Source organism: Aethalodelphis obliquidens, unplaced genomic scaffold (assembly GCF_003676395.1).
Source record: "Aethalodelphis obliquidens isolate GAN/ISIS:26980383/991018 unplaced genomic scaffold, ASM367639v1 scaffold4, whole genome shotgun sequence".
NCBI lineage: Eukaryota > Metazoa > Chordata > Mammalia > Artiodactyla > Delphinidae > Aethalodelphis > Aethalodelphis obliquidens.
Window position 1 is genome coordinate 4,666,858 of NW_020837948.1, and position 20,397 is coordinate 4,687,254.

Below are 20,397 nucleotides of genomic sequence, written 5' to 3' on the forward strand. Positions count from 1 at the left end.
CGGAGCAACGAGTGCTGGGTTTACAGCGCTCCCCCTGATTTTAAAGCAGATGATCAAGAGAGTCAGAACAACACCAGGACACAAGACATATTCTGACTGAAGAGAAGAACCTCCAGGTGCAGGCAGGAGGCTCCCGAGCTCCAGGGCACTTCCTAGGATGGAGCCTGGGCGGGGACAGCAGTCAATAACGGGGCCACATTTCCAGTGACTCAAGGAGAAGCCCAGGGCTGCCACAGGGCTTACACCCGACTATTTCTTTAAACCAACAGGTCATTTCATTCTAAATTTTAAAATTTATTTTAAATTCCCCAAGGAGGAGCCTTGGAGTCTTCCAAAAGCACATACTCATTCTCAAGAAGGTCACCTGATGCTTCTTCTACAAAATGCTATTCAGAATTTCCCCTTCGCAGAGAAAACCCCTGGGTCCATGGTCTGGAGCGACCTGGGGTGCAAGCCCGTTAGGGGTGTCTGGGATCAGAAGAGCCTGCTCCCCGCACCCGCCGCCCCATGCTGGGATAAAGGGAGCCTGTGAACACATGGTTTACCGCCACACATTAGGTTTTGAAAACCTGGCAGGTCCTCCTGTTTTTGTAGGAATTTTCCACATTGTGGTTCTAAATGCCTCCGAATTTCTCCAGAGAGGTGACGCCAAACCAGTTTTTTTCCTCAATAACATCCCACTTGGGGGCAGGGTTAAGTTTAGGTAACACATAATATTTGAGGATGGTGTGAGATGAAGAGAGAAAATTGAGCCGAAGGTGATGAGCGGAATAAACAGGCCTCCTGCTGGGTGTGCCAGTGTGAGGGGCTGTGACCTCGGTCCCCAGGAGGAGACCCCACCCCGGGAGCACTTACACTCTCCCTCCTGTACACAGTGCGGATGCAGCTAAGGGTGCTCCCGTAGCCAGTGCCGGCCTGCAGGCGAGCCTGCGGAGAAAGGCAAGGGCGTGAGGGCCAGCCAGAGACAGGTTACATCCCCACCTCCCTCACGGCGCTGGGCTCCCAGCACTGAAGCCCAGAGAAGGGAAGGCCCTGCCCCAGTGACCCCGTCAGGAAGGAGGCCTGGACTTCAGTCCCGGCCTGGCTGGCCTTGCATCCTCTCCCTGCACCAAGTCCCGTTCTCACCTTGCTGAATGCAGCAGGAGTCCCCTCGGTCTGAGAGAAGAACAAAGGCCAGTTTGGTGTGCAAAAACAACGCTTGTGTGGGGACACATGATGCTGCTGCATCTTGAGTACAAAAAGCTAACCCGTGGCTCTGGCCGACCTGCTGTCCGTCAGTCTGCCCTCCTAAATACTCCCAGGAGCAACCTGCTCTTCTCATCTCCAGAACCCCTGCATCTCTCACCCTGATGATGGGCTGGGCCCCTCGCTGGCCTCCTGCTTCCTCCACCCCAACTCCTCTGCCTGTGTCTACACAACAGTCAGACTAATCTTTTCCAAACAACGATGAATGTTTGTCACTGCTGTTTCAAGCTCTCTAGTGGCCTCCCACCAAACTCAGAATAAATTCCACCCTTAACCAGCACCCAGAAGCGTGGCTTTCACCACCCGCATGTCATTTCCTCCGCACCCGTTGGGTCTGCCACACGGCACGTTCCTGGACCCTGGAGCATCCGTTGCTTCTCACTTCCAGAACGTTCCACCTGCTTTCCTCCCCTGGAAGGCTCTTTCTCCAGCTTCTGCTCATCTCTTGGGTCTGAGCTTACATGCTGCAATGATGTGATCTGTTTGTCTGTTTACTTAGGATTTATTTGGGTTCCCCCTCTGGGGCAGGGCCGTCTTGTATTTCCCTTTCGTCCCCGGAGCCGAGCGTGGCTGTGGCACTCGGCCCTTTGCACTGGCTAACCGAGGGGCCGGAAGGTGAAACTGTGGCATCCTCTAATGGAGGCTGGCTCTGGTGACTGGGGGCATCCGTAGACAGGCAGAGGGTCTGAGAAAAGCCACAGAAGAGCCCAGGGCACACCTCACTCTGGGTCTAGACCAGAGCAAAAGTCTGTCAGCTCTTGAGGAAGCTGCCACCGAGGCCAGCAGCACAGCTCAAGCCTCTAAGGACTCCAATTGCAACAGGAGCTAGCATTTCGTATGCACCAACTGCATACTTGGGCAAACACTGGAAATCTTATGGAACTTTTCTCACAGAATCCCACAAATGCTCTGAGGCATGGATACTATCCCCACTTCACAGATGAAGAAAGCTGATTCCCTGTATGTTTCCGATTGCTGCTGTAACAAATTATGATAAATTCAGTGGCTTAAAACAATGCAAATGTATTCTCTTATAGTGCTCTAGCTGGGCTATAGAGAGCTGAGCCCTGAGTAGAAAACCCTGGTCACATTGCATCAAACATAAACTTTAAATGCACCAGCTGTGCCTGGAGCCAGCAGTGAATCCTGACCCCAGCTCTACTGCCACCAAGTAGCCAGTGCTGGCTCTCCCACCTGTGGTGAGGCAGCTGCAGGCAGGGAATGAGTCTTTGACCCAGGTCAGCAGCCCAGATCCTTCTAGATTGGCTCTCCCAGGGGCGAGCCTGGGAACCAGGAACAAGTCACTCATCTGCCTCCCCACACTCTAATGTGTGTATTCTTCAGGACAGGAGGGGATCGCTCACTGCTCTATCCTCACTGCCACTTGACAATCCTCATGACAGCCCCACCAGGGGGGTGCTCTTTGCCCATTTTACAGACGAGGAAACCGAGGCTTGGGGAGGTTAAGTGCTCTGCCCTAGGCACAGGAGAGTATGCGGGAGGCTGGAGCTGTACTCCAGGTTATTCTGACTCTGAGGCTCTTGCCCAGACCTTTCTCAGTGAACAGGAACTCTAGAGAAAATGCCAGCCAGAATGAAGGAGGATGTTCTGGAGAGAAACAAGGGCCCCAGGCCACAGCCCCGGGCTGGACCCACAGGCCAGCCATGTAAGCCAGCATCTTTAGGCTGGGACCCTCAGCAGAGAGGTTCTCAGGCTGAACAGAGACAAGATTTTATGTATCAGGAAAGGTTCCCTGCAGAGGCTCAGGGGGCAGAGTGGAGAAAAGAAGGAGAGTCCTGGTCTTTACAGGTGACATGTGGCCAGGCAAAGGGTGGCCAGGCTTTCCTGTGCCAGGGGCAGGGGATGAGGATGGGGGTTCCAACAAGCTCTACCCTCCCCTAACCAAGCTGCAGGTGAGGGAAGGATGCTCTACCAGGGAGAGACACTGGTTGCCTGGGTCAGAAATGTGGCTGTTAGGCCTGCCGGGGAAGGACTGGACTTGCCTTGTCCACCACTGCTGCCCTGCCAGCCCCACAGTGCCTGCACAGAGAAAGCATCCAAGATGCATCTGAGGTATGAGCAGAAGGCTGGGCCTGTGTGAGGGGCCGGGAAGTACCTTTAACTATTTAGACACATAGGCTGACCTCCCCATCAGGAAGAGAGCAGGCCTGGGCTCTGACTGAGGAGGAGCCCACGGCCACGCAGGGAGGAAGATGGGGAGAAAGGGGACCACAGTGACCACTGGAGAAGGGCCTGGCAGGTCCTCTTTGTGCACGATCCTGGCACAGCGTTAGATACAAATGTGGAAGTCAGGGTGAGGAGGAGCTGTTTGCGGCCACGTTCTCAGGGTACAGCTGTGAGTGCTGGTCACCATGGGGACAGGTGGCAGGGGTAGGGGTGGACCCAAAGAATGTCCCTTTGTAACATCTCACTCCTCAATGCTTCGATTTGTTGTATGACCTGAGGTGACACCCTTCCCCTTTCTGGGCCAGTTTCCACACGTGTAGAACAAGAAGCGTGGATGACCCCAATGCCAGGTGGCTTTGCTGGCTCTGTCAAGTTATAACGGCTTCCCATTCCCAACCTAAGTCTAGAGTCCTAACCTGAAGGTCAAGGCCTCCAAGGACTGAGTGCCGACCTACCAGTCCTGGATTCTGATCTGTAGCTGCTTTCAGAAACCTGATGCATCAGCAGAAGTGGCCGTGTTGGCCCTTCCAAAGCATGGCCCCCCCGGTGGTGTCCCCACCTCACTGTCTTTGCCTGTGCCGTTCTCTGTGCCTGGAGTATCTTTTCCAATGGCCCAACCTTAGATTATGGGCCCAGATTCTGGTTCCTTCGCTCCATAGAGGCTTGCAGGAGAGCACTCACAGTGCCCCATCCCTCCCCTGCAGCTCATGAGAGCCTGGAGGCAGAAATGGAGCTTCACAAAAACAAAATCACTGCCCAGCAAGGACGGGGGAGCATTCCAACTGGGCCTCCTAGCGCTCCGCCCCCGTGGACTGGCACAGAGAGCCTGCCCTGCGCTGGTGGCTTTCTGGGGGTCAGAAACAGCAGGCACATTCCCAGAGTCAGACTCACTCCAGGCCCCTTTCCAAAAGGTAATGGCAACATGGCTACCGTACCTTGACTGTGTCCAGAGGGTGGCCGACGATGACGCTCGCTGCACCTGTGGATCAAAGAGGACGTCCTGGTTACTCAGTCCCTGGACTCCTCGCTTGTACTGGCTGGTTCTTAGGACAGAACAGAGGACTCAGACACTTACATTCACTTATTCAGTCAATGCCCAGTCACCAGAGGGGACAACCCCCACCCAGTGTGTTAGGCACAGGTTCACGCATGGAGGAAGGCAAGAAAATGGAGTAAAACCTGGGCCCTGCCTCAAGAAACAAGCACCCTAAAAAAAGGGAGGTAAAGGTGCTGGGATAACTGGGTACCCACATGCAAAAGAATAAATAGACCTCTACCTCATACTATATACAAAAGTTAAAAGAAACCAAAGACCTGAACGGAAGCACTGCAACTACAGAAATCATACGCTAAAATATAGGGGGAAATCTCCACGAATGGAGATTTGCAACAGATTCTTACATATGACAACAAAAGTACAAGCAACATAAGAAAAATTGGATAAATTGGATGTCATAAAAATTAAAAACATTTGTACATAAAAGAACACTCTCAGGAAGGTAAAGAAACCTACAGAAGGGGGGGGGAATATTTGCAAATCGAACATTTGATAAGGGTCAGATATCCAGAATATGTAAAGAACTCTAACAACTAAAAAGAAAAAAAAAAACTTTTTTAAGGGCAAAGGACTTGAATAGATATTTTTCCAAAGAAGATATACAAACAGCCAAGTACATGAAAAGATGCTCAACATTATTGGTCATTAGGGAAATGCAAGTCAAAAGCACAGTGAGATTCTGCTTCACACCCACTAGGATGGCTATAATAAAAAAAAAAAGAAAAGAAAAGGAAAATAACAAGTATTCGTGATGATATAGAGAAATTGGAACTCGTATATATTGCTGGTGGAAATGTAAAATGGTGCAGCTGCCGTAGAAAACAGTTTGGCTTATTACAAAGTTAAACATAGGATTACCCTATAACCCAGGGATTCCACTGTTAGAAATATACCTAAAAGAACTGAAAACAGGCACTCAAACAAGTACATGTTCACACATGTTTATAGCAGCACTATGCAAAAAAGCCAAAAGGTAAAAACAGCCCAATGTCCACTGCTGGATGAATGGCTAAATACAATGTGGTGTATCCATACAATGGAATATTCCTAGACATGAATAGGAATGAAGTACTGACACGTGCTGCAGTGTGGATGAACGTGGGAAACATTACGCAAAGCGAAAGAGGCCAGACACAAAAGGTCGCATCCTGTATGATTCCATTTATAGGAATTATCCAGAAGAGGTAAACCCGTAGAGACAGAGAGCAGATTAGTGATCGCCAGGGTTTGGAGGAAGGGAAATGGGGGTACCTGCTCAATGGGTCCAGAAACTTCTTTGGGCGTGAGAAAAATGTTTTGGAACTAGATAGATGGTTGCACAACACCGTGAATGTACTAAATGTCACTGAATTGTATACTTTCAAATGATTCATTTTGTTATGTGAATCTCACCTCAAAAAAAAAGAGGGAGGGTATGAAGAGAAAACCCAGAAACTTTTCAGGTACCTGCAGGTTATTTAGCTTTTCTACGCCTCCCTTGTAGCATGTGTAGTGGGAATAACATTAGCACCTACCTCACGGTTCCATTTTAAGAATGAACTGAAGTAGAAAAGGTAAAGGGCCAGCAGAGCTTGGCACTTACAGGATGCTCAGAGGGGCTGCCATCCCTATTGATTTTTTTTTAAGAAGGCCTCTTTGGAAAGGTGATGGATACTCCGGATCTTTTCAATGAAAAATGCCCATCCACACACACCTTCACAAGGCCAGAATGATTTTGGAGACAAGCAAGATTGCCCTGAGGCCGTACCGCAGAAGGCAATGATTGTGAGATTGAAGCAGGAGCCATCCTTCTGAGACCCATTCCCCATCATCCTGATGAGGAAGCAGTGTCTCTGCCAGCAGGAGTGACTGCACCAGGTAGGGCAGATCAGGGGTCCTGGAACATTAGATATCTACAGGGCAGAGAAACCAGCTATTCCGGAACAAATGTTCCCTTGGTCTAGAACCTCCAGGCCCCTCTCAACCCCTCCTTCCCACAGAACGGGGCAGAGGCAGAAAGATGGTGGGCGGCGGAAAGCCGGGCCATTCACTCTACAGGAACCCCTCCCTGCAGGGGAAGGAAGGAGCTCTGGTCCTCAGGCTCTGGCTGTATCCCTCAGCCCAGGGCAGCAGCCCCAGACCCAGCCTTGGGCCATTATCTCCCTGCACACTCATTAGTCCACCCATCTGAAAGCAGGGATACAAGATAAGAAACAGAATTATCGGGTCAGTGGTTTCCAGACCTTGGGATATTACAGACCAGTAAAATTTCAAGCAAAATGTGAAGGATGTAATGGTGAAAGTTTATCATGACAGGTCACTGAGAGAGAAAACAGCTATAGATGAGTGCAGGGCTTAAAATGGCCCTGGTACCAGACTGTCTGGGTTGGAATCCTCGTGTTCATCCTAGATGTATGGTTTGGGGAAAGTCATTGAATTTCTCTGAGTATCCATTTCCTCATCTGTCAAATGGGGATGTAATGATAGTAGCTACCTCATTAGAGCTATAAAGAAATATACGTAGACATGAGACCACATATTGTATGATTGTGTTTATATAAAGTGTCCAGAAAACACTAATTTATAGAGCCTGAAAGTGGTTGCCCAGAGAGAGAGGGAGGGGATGGGGTTTAATTGTAAATGGGCATGAGGGATCTTACTGGGGGATGAAATGTTTTAAAACTAGTTTATGGTAATGGTTGCAACACTTGGTAAAATTACTAAAAATCCCTAAATTGTACACTTGAAATGAGTGGATTTTATGATATGTAAAATAACCTCAATAAAGTTGCTTTAGAAGTATCCATGTAGCATTTAAACAGCACCTGACACTTACGAAGCATTCACTGCTACTACATTCGTGTTCATTTCATGGAAGCGAAAACAAAAACAAACAAAACCATGTTGACATCAACAAAGTAAGGGCAATCTCAGAATAAAGGACAACCCACTACTTGCTGTGTGAGTTGGGGAGGGTCTCTGTGTCATCAGAGATTTTGAGCTGCTCTGACAGTCTTACCCTCCAGGACATTTCTCAAACCAAGCCCCTGGCAGCCCTACTGAAGTTGGTCTGACTATTTAAAGGGCAGCCGGGGAAAGCCTCTCCCTCCGGACGGCTGAAAGGTTGTCCGAAGAGGGTCTGGATGTGCCTGGTAGGTCCCTGGGCACAGTCCCCTGACTGGCAAAGTTAGGAGAGGCAGGTCTCAGCCCTACCCAAGGGAGCCTGTGCAACGGAACTGCCCCCAGGGAGAGGAATCACCTTTGCTTGGGAGGGTGAGAAGCAGGGGCCCTGCAGCCACCTGTCACCTGCGGGGGACAGACATGGACTCCTGCTAGGAGGTGGGAGGGTGCCACCAGAAGGGGAACCACCCGGGATCCTAGCTGGTTAGTTGCTTTTTTTGTTTTTTTTTTTCCTTTCCTACAAATCTCCTGGTCTCCATACCTAGAACACTTAGTGGGGCACAAACATGCTAGCCATAGCCTCTACCTGAGCGAGCGTCTCAGGATTTTACATTGGGGAGGGACTGCATTCGCCAACAGCTCTTTTCTGATGGTCCTCTTAGATGGAGCCAAAAGAAAGGCTATATCTGACAATAAGCAAAGTCCCTCACCCCCGCCCCCCCCCAATAGCTGAGCAAAGAGGAGGGACAGACCTATTGGAAAGAGAATAATGGAGAAGCAAGGCAATGGATGCGACTATTGCCCAAGCAAACACACCCCAGGCTCAGCAGAGAGCGTCTCCAGGAGTGGTAGAAAGGGACCGGCGGGCCCAACAGTGCCCGAGGAGAGGCATGACAGTTGGCTGTGGCTGAAAACGTGAAGGGTTCCTCCTATCTGGCAGCGGACACCTGCAGCCGGTGCTGGGCTCCCAGCTCTGCGCTCCGCTCCCCGCAGCCGGACGCCACAAGGGCCGGCCTGAGCGCCAGGCCGGGCTCCGCATCCCGCGCGCGGGGGCGGGCGGCGGTCAAACGCCACCCTCACACACGAGTTCCTGTGAGCCCAGAGTCCCCAGACTCAAGTGCGCACCAGGGCGCCGAAGGGTGTGTACGCGCCGGGACGTTCCATTGGCTGTCCGCTTTGACCATTGGTTTAATCATTACAGGATCAAGTTCCGCGGACCCAAACTTTGAGGCAAATCGCAGGCTCGGGATGAATCTCCCCCGGGGTCGCGGCAGCAGGCGAGGAGCGGCAAGACCAGCCGGGCGGCGGGCAGCGAGCACCCAGGGCGCGTGTGGGCAGCGCCCGGGCGCGGAGCTCCCTGACCCGGCACGGCGTGGAAACTCCGCCTGCGCAACTCCCGGCTGACTCGCTCTCTTCCTCTCGGGCCGGGCTGTCCCGTCAGCGCACTCACCTCTGGGGGTCCCTCCCATCCGGGGATGCGCTCACCTCCGATCCAGCCCGCCACAAAGTCTTCCAGCTGGAAGTTGCCCATGGCCGGGGCCGCGGAGCCTCGCGTTCCCGGAGCCGGGTCGGTGCCCGTTCAGGGTCTGCTGGTCATGGCCCACGGGCGAGCGCGCCGGACGGGCGAAGTCAGGGACGCGGAGCTACCGGCAGGCAGGTCCTTCTCCACAACGGGTTCGGAATGGCTCGGAATCGCCGAAGCGCGCGGGCCGCCGGGCTCGCGCTCCAAGTGCCCGCGGGCAGCTGACATCACGCCCCCAGTAGACCTTAAAGGCGCAGCGCGCGGGCCGGGCGAGGGAGTGTCCACCGGTAGTTACGGTAGTTCTTCACATCTCCTCCGAGACACTGGAAATGATTTCAGGGACATTTCTCAAAGTTCATGACAAGAGGTACAGAGGAAGGCTTTATCCGAAGTCCAGAAGTATTTGATTACAAACACCAAGGTCTCTCTGTGATAGGATTATTTAGCTGGGTGGACACATCCTCTTCTTAGCGAAAACAGAGCTGAAATAATTATAATTGAATGTCCAACTATCAACTAAACCAGAAGTTCTTAATTCTTTGAGCTGATTGAAAGCCATGGACAGTTTCTCTATAAAATACAAAGGACACACAATCTTCCATAACAACTTTAGTGGTCAGGGGCTCTTCTTCCACCTGCACTCCACACCTTTCTCTAGCCCCCAGGTTTCAAAACCCTATCTATTCCTGAATTACTGAAATAATGTGTGGAAAGCACCTAGCCCAGGGGCAGCCTCCAAATCAGCGCTAAGTACTCGCTCTTAATAATGTGCCACATTTCCTGGGCACTGACATCGGGCCCCCTTCACTGTACCTGGGCTTACCCCTCACAGCAGCCCTGTGAGATGGGTGTTATTATTATCCTCATTCCTAGGGAAATGATTGTATGACAATAGATTTTAATCTTTTAGAAAACTGGTCCAGATTAGGAGACGAAACTTGTCGCACCTGAGTTGTAGGTTTAGCTGTGTGAGGACAGATTTGAGCTTTTTCCCAGGAGATCCAGCTGCCACGGTGGAGAGCCCAGGGGAGACCCCACCCAGACTTGAAGGTCCTGCAGCACCCCCGGCTGAGGGCACCCAGCCCCCTGCTGAGAGCACCCCGGGCCAGGTGGGAATTTCCAGAGCCCTGAAAACTCTCAGCCTGAAAACTCTACCCCTGGCCAGGCTTTCAGGAGGGATGAGGCTAGCCTGGAAATTTCCTCTGAGAGCTGCCTGGGCGTGAGGTCTGGGTGGCCAGGCAGCACGCTGTGCCTCTGGAAGTGCCTGCCTTGAAGCTCCCCGAAGCCGCTGATGCCCCACCCACAAAGCCCCCAGGGCTCTCTGAGCCAGTCCCCACCCCCTGAGGACAAGCAGAGCCAAACCCAGCTCAGCCTCCTTGGCTCGAACACTTCTGACCAGCCTGCAAACGCACTCCCCGCACGCCCCAGACAAGCACAGGGAGCCAGAGCTGCCTTGCCCTGAGGATGTTTTCAAGCCAGAGTCTGTGCAAAGTCTTACTTCCTCACTCCCCCTCACAGCAGCTGTGAGCAGGCACTGGGGGTCATCCCGGCGATGGTCACTTTTATGTGTCAACTTGGCTGCGTGACACTACCCAGTGATTTGATCAAATGCTCATCCAGGTGTTGCCAGGAAGGGATTCTGTGGAGGTGACGACCAACTGATTTTAAGTCTGGGAGCTCATCCTTGATAATCTGGGTCAGCTTCGTCCAGTCAGCCGAAAGCCTTTAGAGCAAAATGGACGTTTCCCTGAGAAAGAAATGCCACCTGTGGGATGAGCATTTCCAGCCTGCCAGCCTGCCCTCCAGATGTCACACTTGCCCAGCCGGACCCTACAATTATGTAACATAGAATCTCCCTCTGCTTCTGTTTCTCAGGTAGAACCCTAACTGTGTACACCTGTAAAATAGAGACGAGGCGGCTCGTAGGAGACTCAGGGAGGTTTCATGAAACCCTAACCAGTCAGGGGGTCTCATGCCCCCCAGCTGTGAGCTGGTGGAGGAATTCTAGGGACAGCCTTGCTCTGGACCTCTCTCCACACACTTCTCAGCCCACCCTCCACTTTCCTATCCCGCCCCTTGTCCTGAAATGGTGCTTCACGGTGTGCCCATGTCTCCCTGAGCCTGTGCTGACCCCCGTCAGCCACGGGCTCTCTCTTCCCTGTCTCACCCCCAGGCAGTGATGCTTATTGACATTCCAGCCACATCCTAGGCCCTGGCCCCAGAGCAGGCAAGACCTGGAAGGCCAGGGTCTGACTCTGCAGGGGCCCAGCTCCCTCCAGGCCCAGGCTCAGCCTGAGCCAGCCTGGAAGGAAGGCAGAGGGGCGGTCACCTCCCTCTCAGACTTCCTCTCTGTAGGCAGCCCTGCACCCAGCCAGGTCCCAGCTGGAGGTCCATGCTTGCTGGGAAATGTGACCTGGCTACGTGGAGGTGCTTTTGGTCCAGTGAGAGCTCCCTGGCCTCCCTCCAAGAAGGAGGAGGACTGGTGTATCTCAGTGTCCTGCTAGTTTCCAGCAGGGGCCCAGCCTTAGCACCTGGGATTGCAAAAAATGGTGAGGGGTAATGTCTGAAGGAAGGGGCCTCTCCCACTGGCACATTTATGTCACATCATCAAGACCATCATGGTGTGGAAGCTGCCCAGGGCTCCTTCTTCCAAAGCAAGACAAAGTTTGCCACTGAGGCTTGATCCGAAAAGGGCTGAGAGGAGTGGGGCTACCAGCAGCACCTCTCCCCCCTCACCATGCTGTGCCCTGCCATGCTTGGGACGTGTGCCAGGACAGTTATGAGAAATGAAAGGTCTCCAGAGAGTGGTCATTGTGTGAACTCACCTTGAAGCCAGTCCACAGGTGGAGAGTCTGCCAGTTCACCAAGGCCTGCCTGCTCCTTTGGAGGACCACCTAGAGGGTGCCAGGCGGACTGTCGTTCCCTCAGTCCTGTGTTGGCACCAAGTAAGAAAGCCTTGAGTTGGCAGGCAGAGGCTCCGGAGCCCTGGGACAGCCTCCCGGGCCCAGAAAGCGGCTGCTTGAACTGCTAATGAGCTGCAGCAGAGCGGAGGGTGTGGGCTCCTTTCCAGAAGGCACCTCTGTGCTCCATTCCCAAATGTGGGCCACAGATCTGCCCAGCAGGCACACCTACAAGGGAGGTAGGGGGAGGACCCAGGTCTGGTCTCGTGGCAGCCAACGGCCTGGCCAGAGGATCCTAGACCCAGCAGAACGCTGGCTCTGGGGAGGGCTCTGAGCCGCTACGTGTTCCTGGCTTCCCCGCTTTGGAGCAGCATTTGTAGTGCTGCCATGCACACTTGTATTCCGCCCTTGGGAGAGAGCAGGTAAAGCAACTGAGGCACAGAGAGATCAACTCCCTCGGTTGCTAGGGTCAGAAGGAAACCCAATTTCCTTTCTCCTTCAGCTCCTTCCCCAAAGATAACCCCCAGAGCATCTTCCCCCGCAGTGGGGATCGGCAGATGGGCGATGCCGACAGTCTTTGATAATGAGTGGCGCATTTCCCATTTCTCATTTGCCCTTTCAGGTAAACAGTTTCCCAAGCACCTACTCTGTGTCAGTCTCTGCTCTTGGGAAGGGCTCTGGCAGAGAGGGGACCGTTTGCCTGAGATGCCACATGGGGGCGGCTGTGAGAGCACTGAGGGGAGTCAAGTGTCAGTCAGCAGTCAGGGAAGGCCCCCCACTCCCCCCGGCCCCCGACTCCCGGCCTGCAGCCTCCTGGCTGCACCCTGAGTCTCTCCAGCCCCATGGCTCCACCTCCTTGGCCAAGCCCAGGTCCCCCACCTGCTACACCTGGGCCAGGTGCTCCCACCTGACACCCCATGGCAGAGACCCGGCCCTGCTCCCTGCTCTCCTCTGTCTTCTGGAAGCGTGCCCTCACCCGGTGGGGCGGCCTTTCTCCCTGACTACCACGCTCTCCCTCCTTCTCTCTGTCCGCAGTACTCACTTCCTGCCCCTCGTTCTGTTTGGGGACTCTCAGGGCCCTCACCTGGACCCTCTCCCAGCCACACCCATCACCTCTCAGATCACAACCTCGACACCTCATCTCCTACCTGTCTCTCCTCTCCTCAACTCCTCTACTTGAGGAGTAGATGGCCCCATGTCATCTCTAACTCAGCACATCCTTTTATGGACTCTCTGTTTAGCTAACTCTCTAACTATCCCTCCAGTGCCCCACCCAGCTGGCCACCCAAACCAGACGCTGGGCATCACCCTCGATTCTGCTCTCTCCCCCAAGGCCTCATTCCATCAGCTGTGAAGTCCAGGGTCCATCTCCTCCCTGGCCCCGACATCCATCCCTCTCTGACGTCTCCCAGTGTGGCTCGGCCCAGCCCTGTGCCTCTGCCTGTCTGGATCATGGTGGACGGAAGCCCCTGGGTCCCTCTGCCCCAATCCTCTGTCCCTCCAGCAGCTGCCGCAGTGAGTTTCTGAGACCTTGAATCTGTTCCTGCTCTCCGGCTGACAGACCTCCAATGACTCCCCACGGCCTTGAGTCTAGTTCCACTTCCTTAGCTTGGCATGTGAGGGTCTGTGGGCCTGGGTCTGGCTGCCTTTCCACTTCTCACCTCCTACCACCTCAGCCCCCACCTCGGGCCAAAGCCCCAGCTGAGTAGTATGTGCTGCACGCCCCACACGCTTTTCACATGTGTGCCCGCCCACATGTTCCCTTGCTGGGAACGCCCTTTTCCCCACTTCTTCTCTAGCTAACCCTCACACCTTACTCCTTTGAAACTCAGCTCAGCTTCTCCTGATAGGCCTTCCTTGAAGCACTCACGGCCCACTCCATGCTGGATCTGCTATCTTTCAACTGTATTTCCAGAACATTCCAGGCATATGCATAGCACTGCCGTCACGCTCTACGGATTATAGTCTGCCTTCCCATCAGGACTATGGACACACTGAGAAGAGGGCACTGCCTTATTCTCCTCTGGACCTGCAGAGCCTGGCAGAGGCCCGGTGGACATCACTGCTCAGCGGGCCTTAAAAGGGGAGGCCATAGAGACCAAGTCTGAAGGGCCTGCTGACTGCTGGCAGTCAAAGAAGGAGTCTAGATACAAGGCAGAGCAGAAGAGACCAGGGCCTTTCTTGGCATGTCACAGAAGCCCGGCTCCTTGCAGGCCCTCAAAAGTTCCAGATGCTTTTCCAGCTCAGGGCCTTTGCACTAATCGCTCCCTCTGCTTGCAGCTCCCTCCTCTTGCCATCCTCAAGGCCAGCTCTACCTCCCTCAGGACTAAGCTGAAACATCCTCTGCAGAGAGGGCTCTCTCATTGCCCCTCTCGAGGCTCCCTGCTTCTCCTTCCAGCCCTCACCGTGTTGGTCAGTCTTTGTGCAATGCCTGGGAGGCCCAGGAGTGTAGGAGCTGTCCGCCTTGTCCACTGCTGCTGCATTCTAAGCCTCTGCTGCAGAGCAGATGAACGGTAATGACTAATGACTGAGTGCGAATGAATGAATGAAGTGGGACACATGCATGTCTTGTCTTTCTTCTTTGGGTGTTTGTACCTGCTGCGTCACTCCTGTGCTGGTCTCAGACAATGGGAGCTCTGGGGTCCCTTCCCTGACTCTGATGAGTGATTTTGAAGGTGCCACTGGAGTTTCTCATTTGGGGCAGGATTCCTTCTTTTACTGACAGTTCTTTGACAGAGTCTGTTCAGAGCATGTTCTGTATTTGGTCCAGTGCCCCTTCAATTTGATGCTCCAAGTCAAGTAACAGAGGTGAGTGGCTGTGAAGTGAGGGGGCAAAGCAGCTGCTGGGAGGCTGGGAGGCTGGGCTGCCTGGGCTCTGCTTCTGGTGCTGCTGCTCACTGGGCACCTTGGGCAAGTCCAGGGCTCAATTTCCCCTCTGCTTTTTGTAGAGTAGAGACGGGCCTCCTCAGTGTCCAGAGAAGTCTAAAATTCTGGGCCATGGAGATGCCGGCTGTGGGCGTCTTCTTAAGATCTGTCAGCAGAGGGCGCTGCGGCACAGCACTTGGAACTCCCAGGAGGAAAGGACAGGCTTGGCTGCAGCAGGGGGAGAGGTTCCTGGCCCAGTTTCCCTGGCACTGGGCTGGCAGAGTCAGAGCCAGTATACACTTGGGCAACGGAAGATGCGCTGACACGGGAGGCTCAGGAGGAGTCTGAGGGTGCCAGAGCGGACCTCTGAGGGGCTTGATGTGGACCCATCTGAGGCTTCCTGGGAGCTGACTCTGTACTTGGAGGGAGAGGCCCCAGTAAGGACAGGTGACACCTCCATCTCTTCACCTGCCTTGACTCATCCAGGCCTCAGATTTACCAGGTTCTTTTCCACCTCAGGGCTCCAAGCTGGGCCAGTGCTATATGTTCCTCCTACACTAGCTCATCAAATTCTGTGAGGCAATTCCCCACTTTGCAGGTGAGAAGAATGAAGTTCAGATTAGTTAAACAATTTCTCCAAAACCACACAAAACCTCCGTGAGTGGAGGATTAAGGCTTCACACCTTTTGTTTGACTCCAGGACCCAGCGCATAACCGAGGTGCTGCCTCCTGGTCAAGCCTCAGAAAGTGGAGGTGACTTTCCCCAAAGCCCTGCCCCCTCCCTGCCCTGGCCCCTGTGCATAAATGTCCTAACTTCTCTGACTCAGCTTCTCCACCATCAGGGAGATGGTATTAACCTTTGCCAACTACGCTCACATTCTTAGAGTTGCTGGAGCAGATGTCTCAGGAATCAAGGGGAGCGCCCCGGGCTGCCCTCAGTCCTTGCCTCCCTGCCAGGGTCCTGTGGGCTGAGACGGCTCTGTGCACATCTGAGAACAAGGCAAGCCTGCCCTTTCCTTCTCAGCTGATGGGCATAAGCGGGCTTGTGCTGAGGACAAGCGGAGGCTGGGCAAGTCGAGGACCAGGAAATCTGGGATTGAGGGATTTCTGCAGGAGAAGAGGGGCGTGAGGTGGGCGATGGCCGGGGGACTCCACTGCAGCTCTTGAGGTCACATCCGGCGGCCCCTGCTGAGCACTGCTGTGTGCTGAACTGCCTGGGGTGCAGAGAGCTGGTGACTCGGATGGTGAGAGAGGAGTCTGTGTTGGGAATGGCGGCCCCATCTCTGCCGCTGTGTGGCGGCTCTCCTCCACCAGCCGGCTCAGACTTCAGGGGCAGAACTCTGAGGGAGACCAGGAAACCTCATCTCATGCCTGAGCTGAAAAGAAAAGGAGCCAGACTCTGAAGTCTCAGGAAGGAGCTGGTCCTAAAAAGATGATCTGGATTTTGGCCTGCGGAGGCAGTAGAGAGGGCATCCATCACATCACAGGCAGAGGGCAGAGCGGAGTGACCCCAGGCAAGAGAGAGCACGGGAGCCAAAAGAGCTCGCCTGCTGTGGGAGAGGAGGCTGAAGGCTTGGAGTCTGAGCTCCAGGGCCCTGGCTGGCCAGGTGACTCTGTGGGCAGTGGCATCTGCTGTCTATCGGCGGTCCGCAGTCCTCCTGCCGCCCCTGTGAGTGGACGGAGGACCCATCTGGGGGCTAGCTGCATCTCACCTGGACAGACCTCCCTGGCCCACCCTGAGGCGGGCCTGGGCTCCTTGCACACCAGCCTTGCTTTCTGTGGGAACCTGGCGGGCTTGCCTGGGGAGGCTGAGGCCTGTGCTGGTCCAGCCTCTCAGAAGGGCTGTGGTGTCCCTTCGCTCCCCTCACCCAGCACACGCACAGCACACTCATCAGCCTCTGGGTGAGGGTGGGGCGTGGGCACGAGAACCAGCAACACGTTCCGTCCGCAGAGATGGCACAGGTCTTCCCACTTGCTGTGCGTCTCTGGATGCACTCTTCCTTCCCGACCTCAGTTTCTCCATCTATTAAAAGAAAGGCCAGACTTAAGACCCCACACCTCAAAGAAAGAGACGGGGTGACAAAACTCTCAGCTTGGAACCCACCCCAAACCACTGCTCTCTGCTCCAGGGTCAGTGTGAACATGGCAAAGAGGAACTTCCTGTTTTTAAGAGAGGGGTGATTTAAAGGACTCCAAGGACATCTCATTTTTGATGCAAGTACAAAGCAAAAACTTAAAAGAACAAAATCTCAAAACCATGTGGATTCAATTTTCTCCAAAGTAGAGATTTCCTAAGTGACAAATCTGTAGCCAGGGAGAAGGCTGAGGAGAACCAGCCTTAAATGAGGTACCAGTCCACTTGGGGAGGGGCGTGCAGAAGGGAAATTGCCCACTGCCTCATGCCTTACACGGTTCTGCTGCAATCCGGTCTCCCAGCAAAGCAGCCGAGCTCCGGCTCTGCCCCTGCCTGTCACTTCTTCCAGCCCCCTCTCCACCTTCTCCTGAGGAGCTCCACCTTTTTCCTCTTGCATGCAGCCTCCGAAGTTGCCTCAGAATGACCAAGGAGGCTTCCATCCCCCTTCCTCCACTCCTCCCCTAAGTTTAGGCCCCATAAAACCAGAATGTGCCCCCTTTTCTGCCTTTATTGATGCCTCATCCATTCATCCAACCATGAATGCTTGAGTATCTCCCATGAACTAGGCATAATGCTGGGTTATGTGTTATCTTAGCACATCCCTCCCAAGTACAGTGTTAATGCCACTTCCCTCTGATGCCGCACCCCAACTCCAGGGCCTGCTTTGGTGAATGAGCCCTCTCTCCCCACGAATCCCCAGAATTTGGCACCATACCTTATATTAGAGCATATGGTAGCCCATCTTCCAGGATGGTCCCCAATGCTTCTCACCACTCATGCCCTTGTGAGGTCTCTTTCTATACTGAATTAGAGCTCACCTGTGTGGCCAACAGAATATGCCAGAGGTAGAAATATGTGACTTCTGAGGCTCAGCTGTTAATAGGCATTACAGCTTCTGTCTTGGTCTCTGGGATCACTTGCTCTGGGGAAGCCAGTTACCATGTTGCACGGCTGCTCAAGCAGCCTTGTGGAGGGGCCCACGAGGTGAGGAGCTGAGGCCTCCTGCCAGGAACCGGCACCGATTTGCCAGCCATGTGAGGGAGGAAGCAGATCCTCCAGGCCCAGTCAAGCCTTCAGATGACTGCAGCCCTGGCCAACCCCTTAACTGCAGCTTCACGAGCGATCTCAAGCCACAGTCACCCAGCCAAGCTGCTCCCAGATTCCTGAACCTTAATGCTGTGAGAAATTGTGTTTATTGTTATGTTAAGCCCCCAAGTTTTGAGATAATTTATTACAAGGAAATAGACATCTAATACAAGCATAATAGTGAAGAGCATGGACTCCAGAGCTAGATAGTGTTTAGATCCTAGCTCTAAAGCTTTCCATCTCTGTATTCTTTGGTTGGCCGTTTAATCTCCCTGTGCCTGGACATCCTCCTCTGTAAAATGGGGCTGCTAACTGTACCTAACCAAAGTCAAAATCAGTGCGTTAAATCATGTACAGTGCTCAGCACTGTGGTTGGTGCACAGTAAACACTCAACAGAAGTTAACTCTCACCATTGTTCCGGCCTCTGCGTCCTCACGTGTGCTCATGTCTGAGTCGGCACAGAGCAGCTCCTGGCCAGTGCCAGCTGAATGGATGAGAAGCAAATTGCTCTTGCAGAGAAGCCCATCCGCTTACCCAGGACCTCTCTGCCCCAGATCCTTCCTGCAAACCACTCCCTCAAGAGAGCTCTCAGTCTTGAAAAGCTCCAGCGTCTCTTCAGCCCTGGCACTTGGCTGCAGGGCTCCCAGCCCTACCTGTGCTCTCTACCAGCCCCACACACGGACTGAGGGAGCCGTACCTGGGACCCAGCTCGGAGAACACGAAGAAAGAGTGGCACCCCGCCCTGGTTTCTAACTCACACCCAGACACCTCCCAACTGTTTGAGGGCAGTGAGGGCTCAAGGATGCCAGCCAGCACAGACCCAGCCCAGACTCGGCCCTGAGGAACACACAAGGGACCAGGCCAATTCCCCCACTCCAAGAGCAAAGCCAAGGAGTCTTCCAGCAAGGGCACCTAGATTTCATCCATCATACTCCCAACCCCAAGTCCCCCAGCCCAAAGGGAAGTCGCAGGAAATATCAAAAAGTGGATTTTTTTAGAAGAAATTCTTCCACGTACCTGAAGTGTGACCGACTGATTTATTTCCCCTCCTCCTCAACTTCCTCATCCTCAGGAAGAGTGGGGAGGAGGTGCAGGCATTGCCCTGGTGCAGGAACAGGAATCAGCCATCAGGGGCGTGTGGGTCATGGAATCAGCACCGCGGGACAGACTGGCTGTGAAGGTGGGACATGACGTGTATGACTGGGCACTCAAGGACAGCGTCAAACAGAAGCTGACGTCCGTGCGCTCAGTCCCAGGAGTGGGTGGGGTGGGCGGACACACCCATGTGTCCTCATCCCATCTGCTTCAGCCTCAGGGCCCTCTGCTGTGGTGCATGGGGGGAACCTGGAGTTGGGACACCAGACAGCACATCCGCGAAGTCCAAGAAGGCAGGGCCTCGGTAGATGTGTGCTGTGTCGCTGTGTCCTGCCTGCTGCTCCAAAGAGGAGGAAGCTGGGGAAGGAAAGGCAGAGGGGCAGTGAGGAAAGGAGAGCTGGGGGTGGGTCCAAGGGAGCCTGGCAGGCAGCAGCTGGCTCTGTCCTTGCCGTGTAAAGACTCACGGAGGAGGGGCATGTGGGGAAGTGCTCAAGCACTCAGCCCCCCCACCCCACCCCTGGTCAGACAGACCTGGGTGTGACTCCCAGCTCCTCTGTTGGTGAGCTGTGTGAGCTCGGGCATGTTACTTAACCTCTCTGAGCCTGTTTTTTCAACTGTAGAATGGCGATGACACAAGTGTATGCCCCTAAGGATTATGGAGACGGTCTCTGTGAGGTGCCTAGTCCATAGTAAATGCTCAATACACGGAAGCCATAGGTATTACTTCAAAGCATCAAATTAGTGCACCAACGCCAACCCTTGTAGTCAAATGATTTATTTACAAACTCGTCTCTGGTCTCTGCGCTTCCCAGGTGTCCAGCCAGTCCTGCCCCTTCTGCTTAGTGGAGGCACTTTTGGGGCAGCTGCTCTCCACTGGGCAGGTTTCCCAGCTAGGATAGCTGAGTGGAAGCAGCTGGGGTGGGAGGGTCACTTCCCGGGGGTGGGGCTGAACGTAGGGTACAGGCTGAGGTCTCCCCTCTGCTGAGTCACACCCCAGGGTAGAGCCACTGGCTAGCAGGGTGCAGGGTCTTCTTTCCAGCCCAACAGGGGAGCCTGCCGGGGCTTGGAGTCCTCCCGCCGGGGGGAAAATGAAGGCCTGAAGGCTGCAGTCCCAGGCCAGCTCCAGGTCCAGGGCAAACTGAGCTCTGGTAACCTCACCGCCAGCCATTTCACCGCCTGTGTGCTAATCATCAGGTGCTGGGGGCCGTTCTTCGGTCGTCCCTGCCGCCCCCAGCACCTGTTCCGGCGCAGTGAGGCTGCACCAGGCCCGGGCAGCTTCCCTGTGGACTCCTGGCCCCAAAGTGGACAGGCGGGAGGCCCAGGGCTCGTGCGCAGACACTCCTCAGGGCTTCTGTAGTAAGGCACGAATCCTGGAGCACACAGGGCCTGGCCCCCGAAGGCGACGTCGCTGGAGACAAGCGCATC

The 20,397-nt window shown here is 54.2% G+C and overlaps 1 protein-coding gene across 7 annotated transcripts in view; it reads right to left on the reverse strand.

Moving 5' to 3' along the window:
- Positions 1 to 9,479, reverse strand: part of SLC25A48 (solute carrier family 25 member 48) — a 44,019-nt gene extending 34,540 nt beyond the window's left edge. Inside the window, exons 1-3 of one of the 7 annotated variants that reach the window (XM_027096887.1) lie at positions 8,855 to 9,191; positions 4,368 to 4,411; positions 856 to 927 (exon numbers count right to left, since the gene is read on the reverse strand). In XM_027096887.1, the coding sequence (XP_026952688.1) occupies positions 856 to 927; positions 4,368 to 4,411; positions 8,855 to 8,900 (162 nt within the window). In that variant the 5' untranslated portion in view covers positions 8,901 to 9,191. Of the gene's footprint in view, positions 1 to 855; positions 928 to 4,367; positions 4,412 to 8,819 lie in introns of all 7 variants that reach the window. The other 6 variants (XM_027096869.1, XM_027096855.1, XM_027096897.1 and 3 more) reach the window with 6 other exon arrangements.
- Positions 9,480 to 20,397: the final 10,918 nt, after the last annotated feature.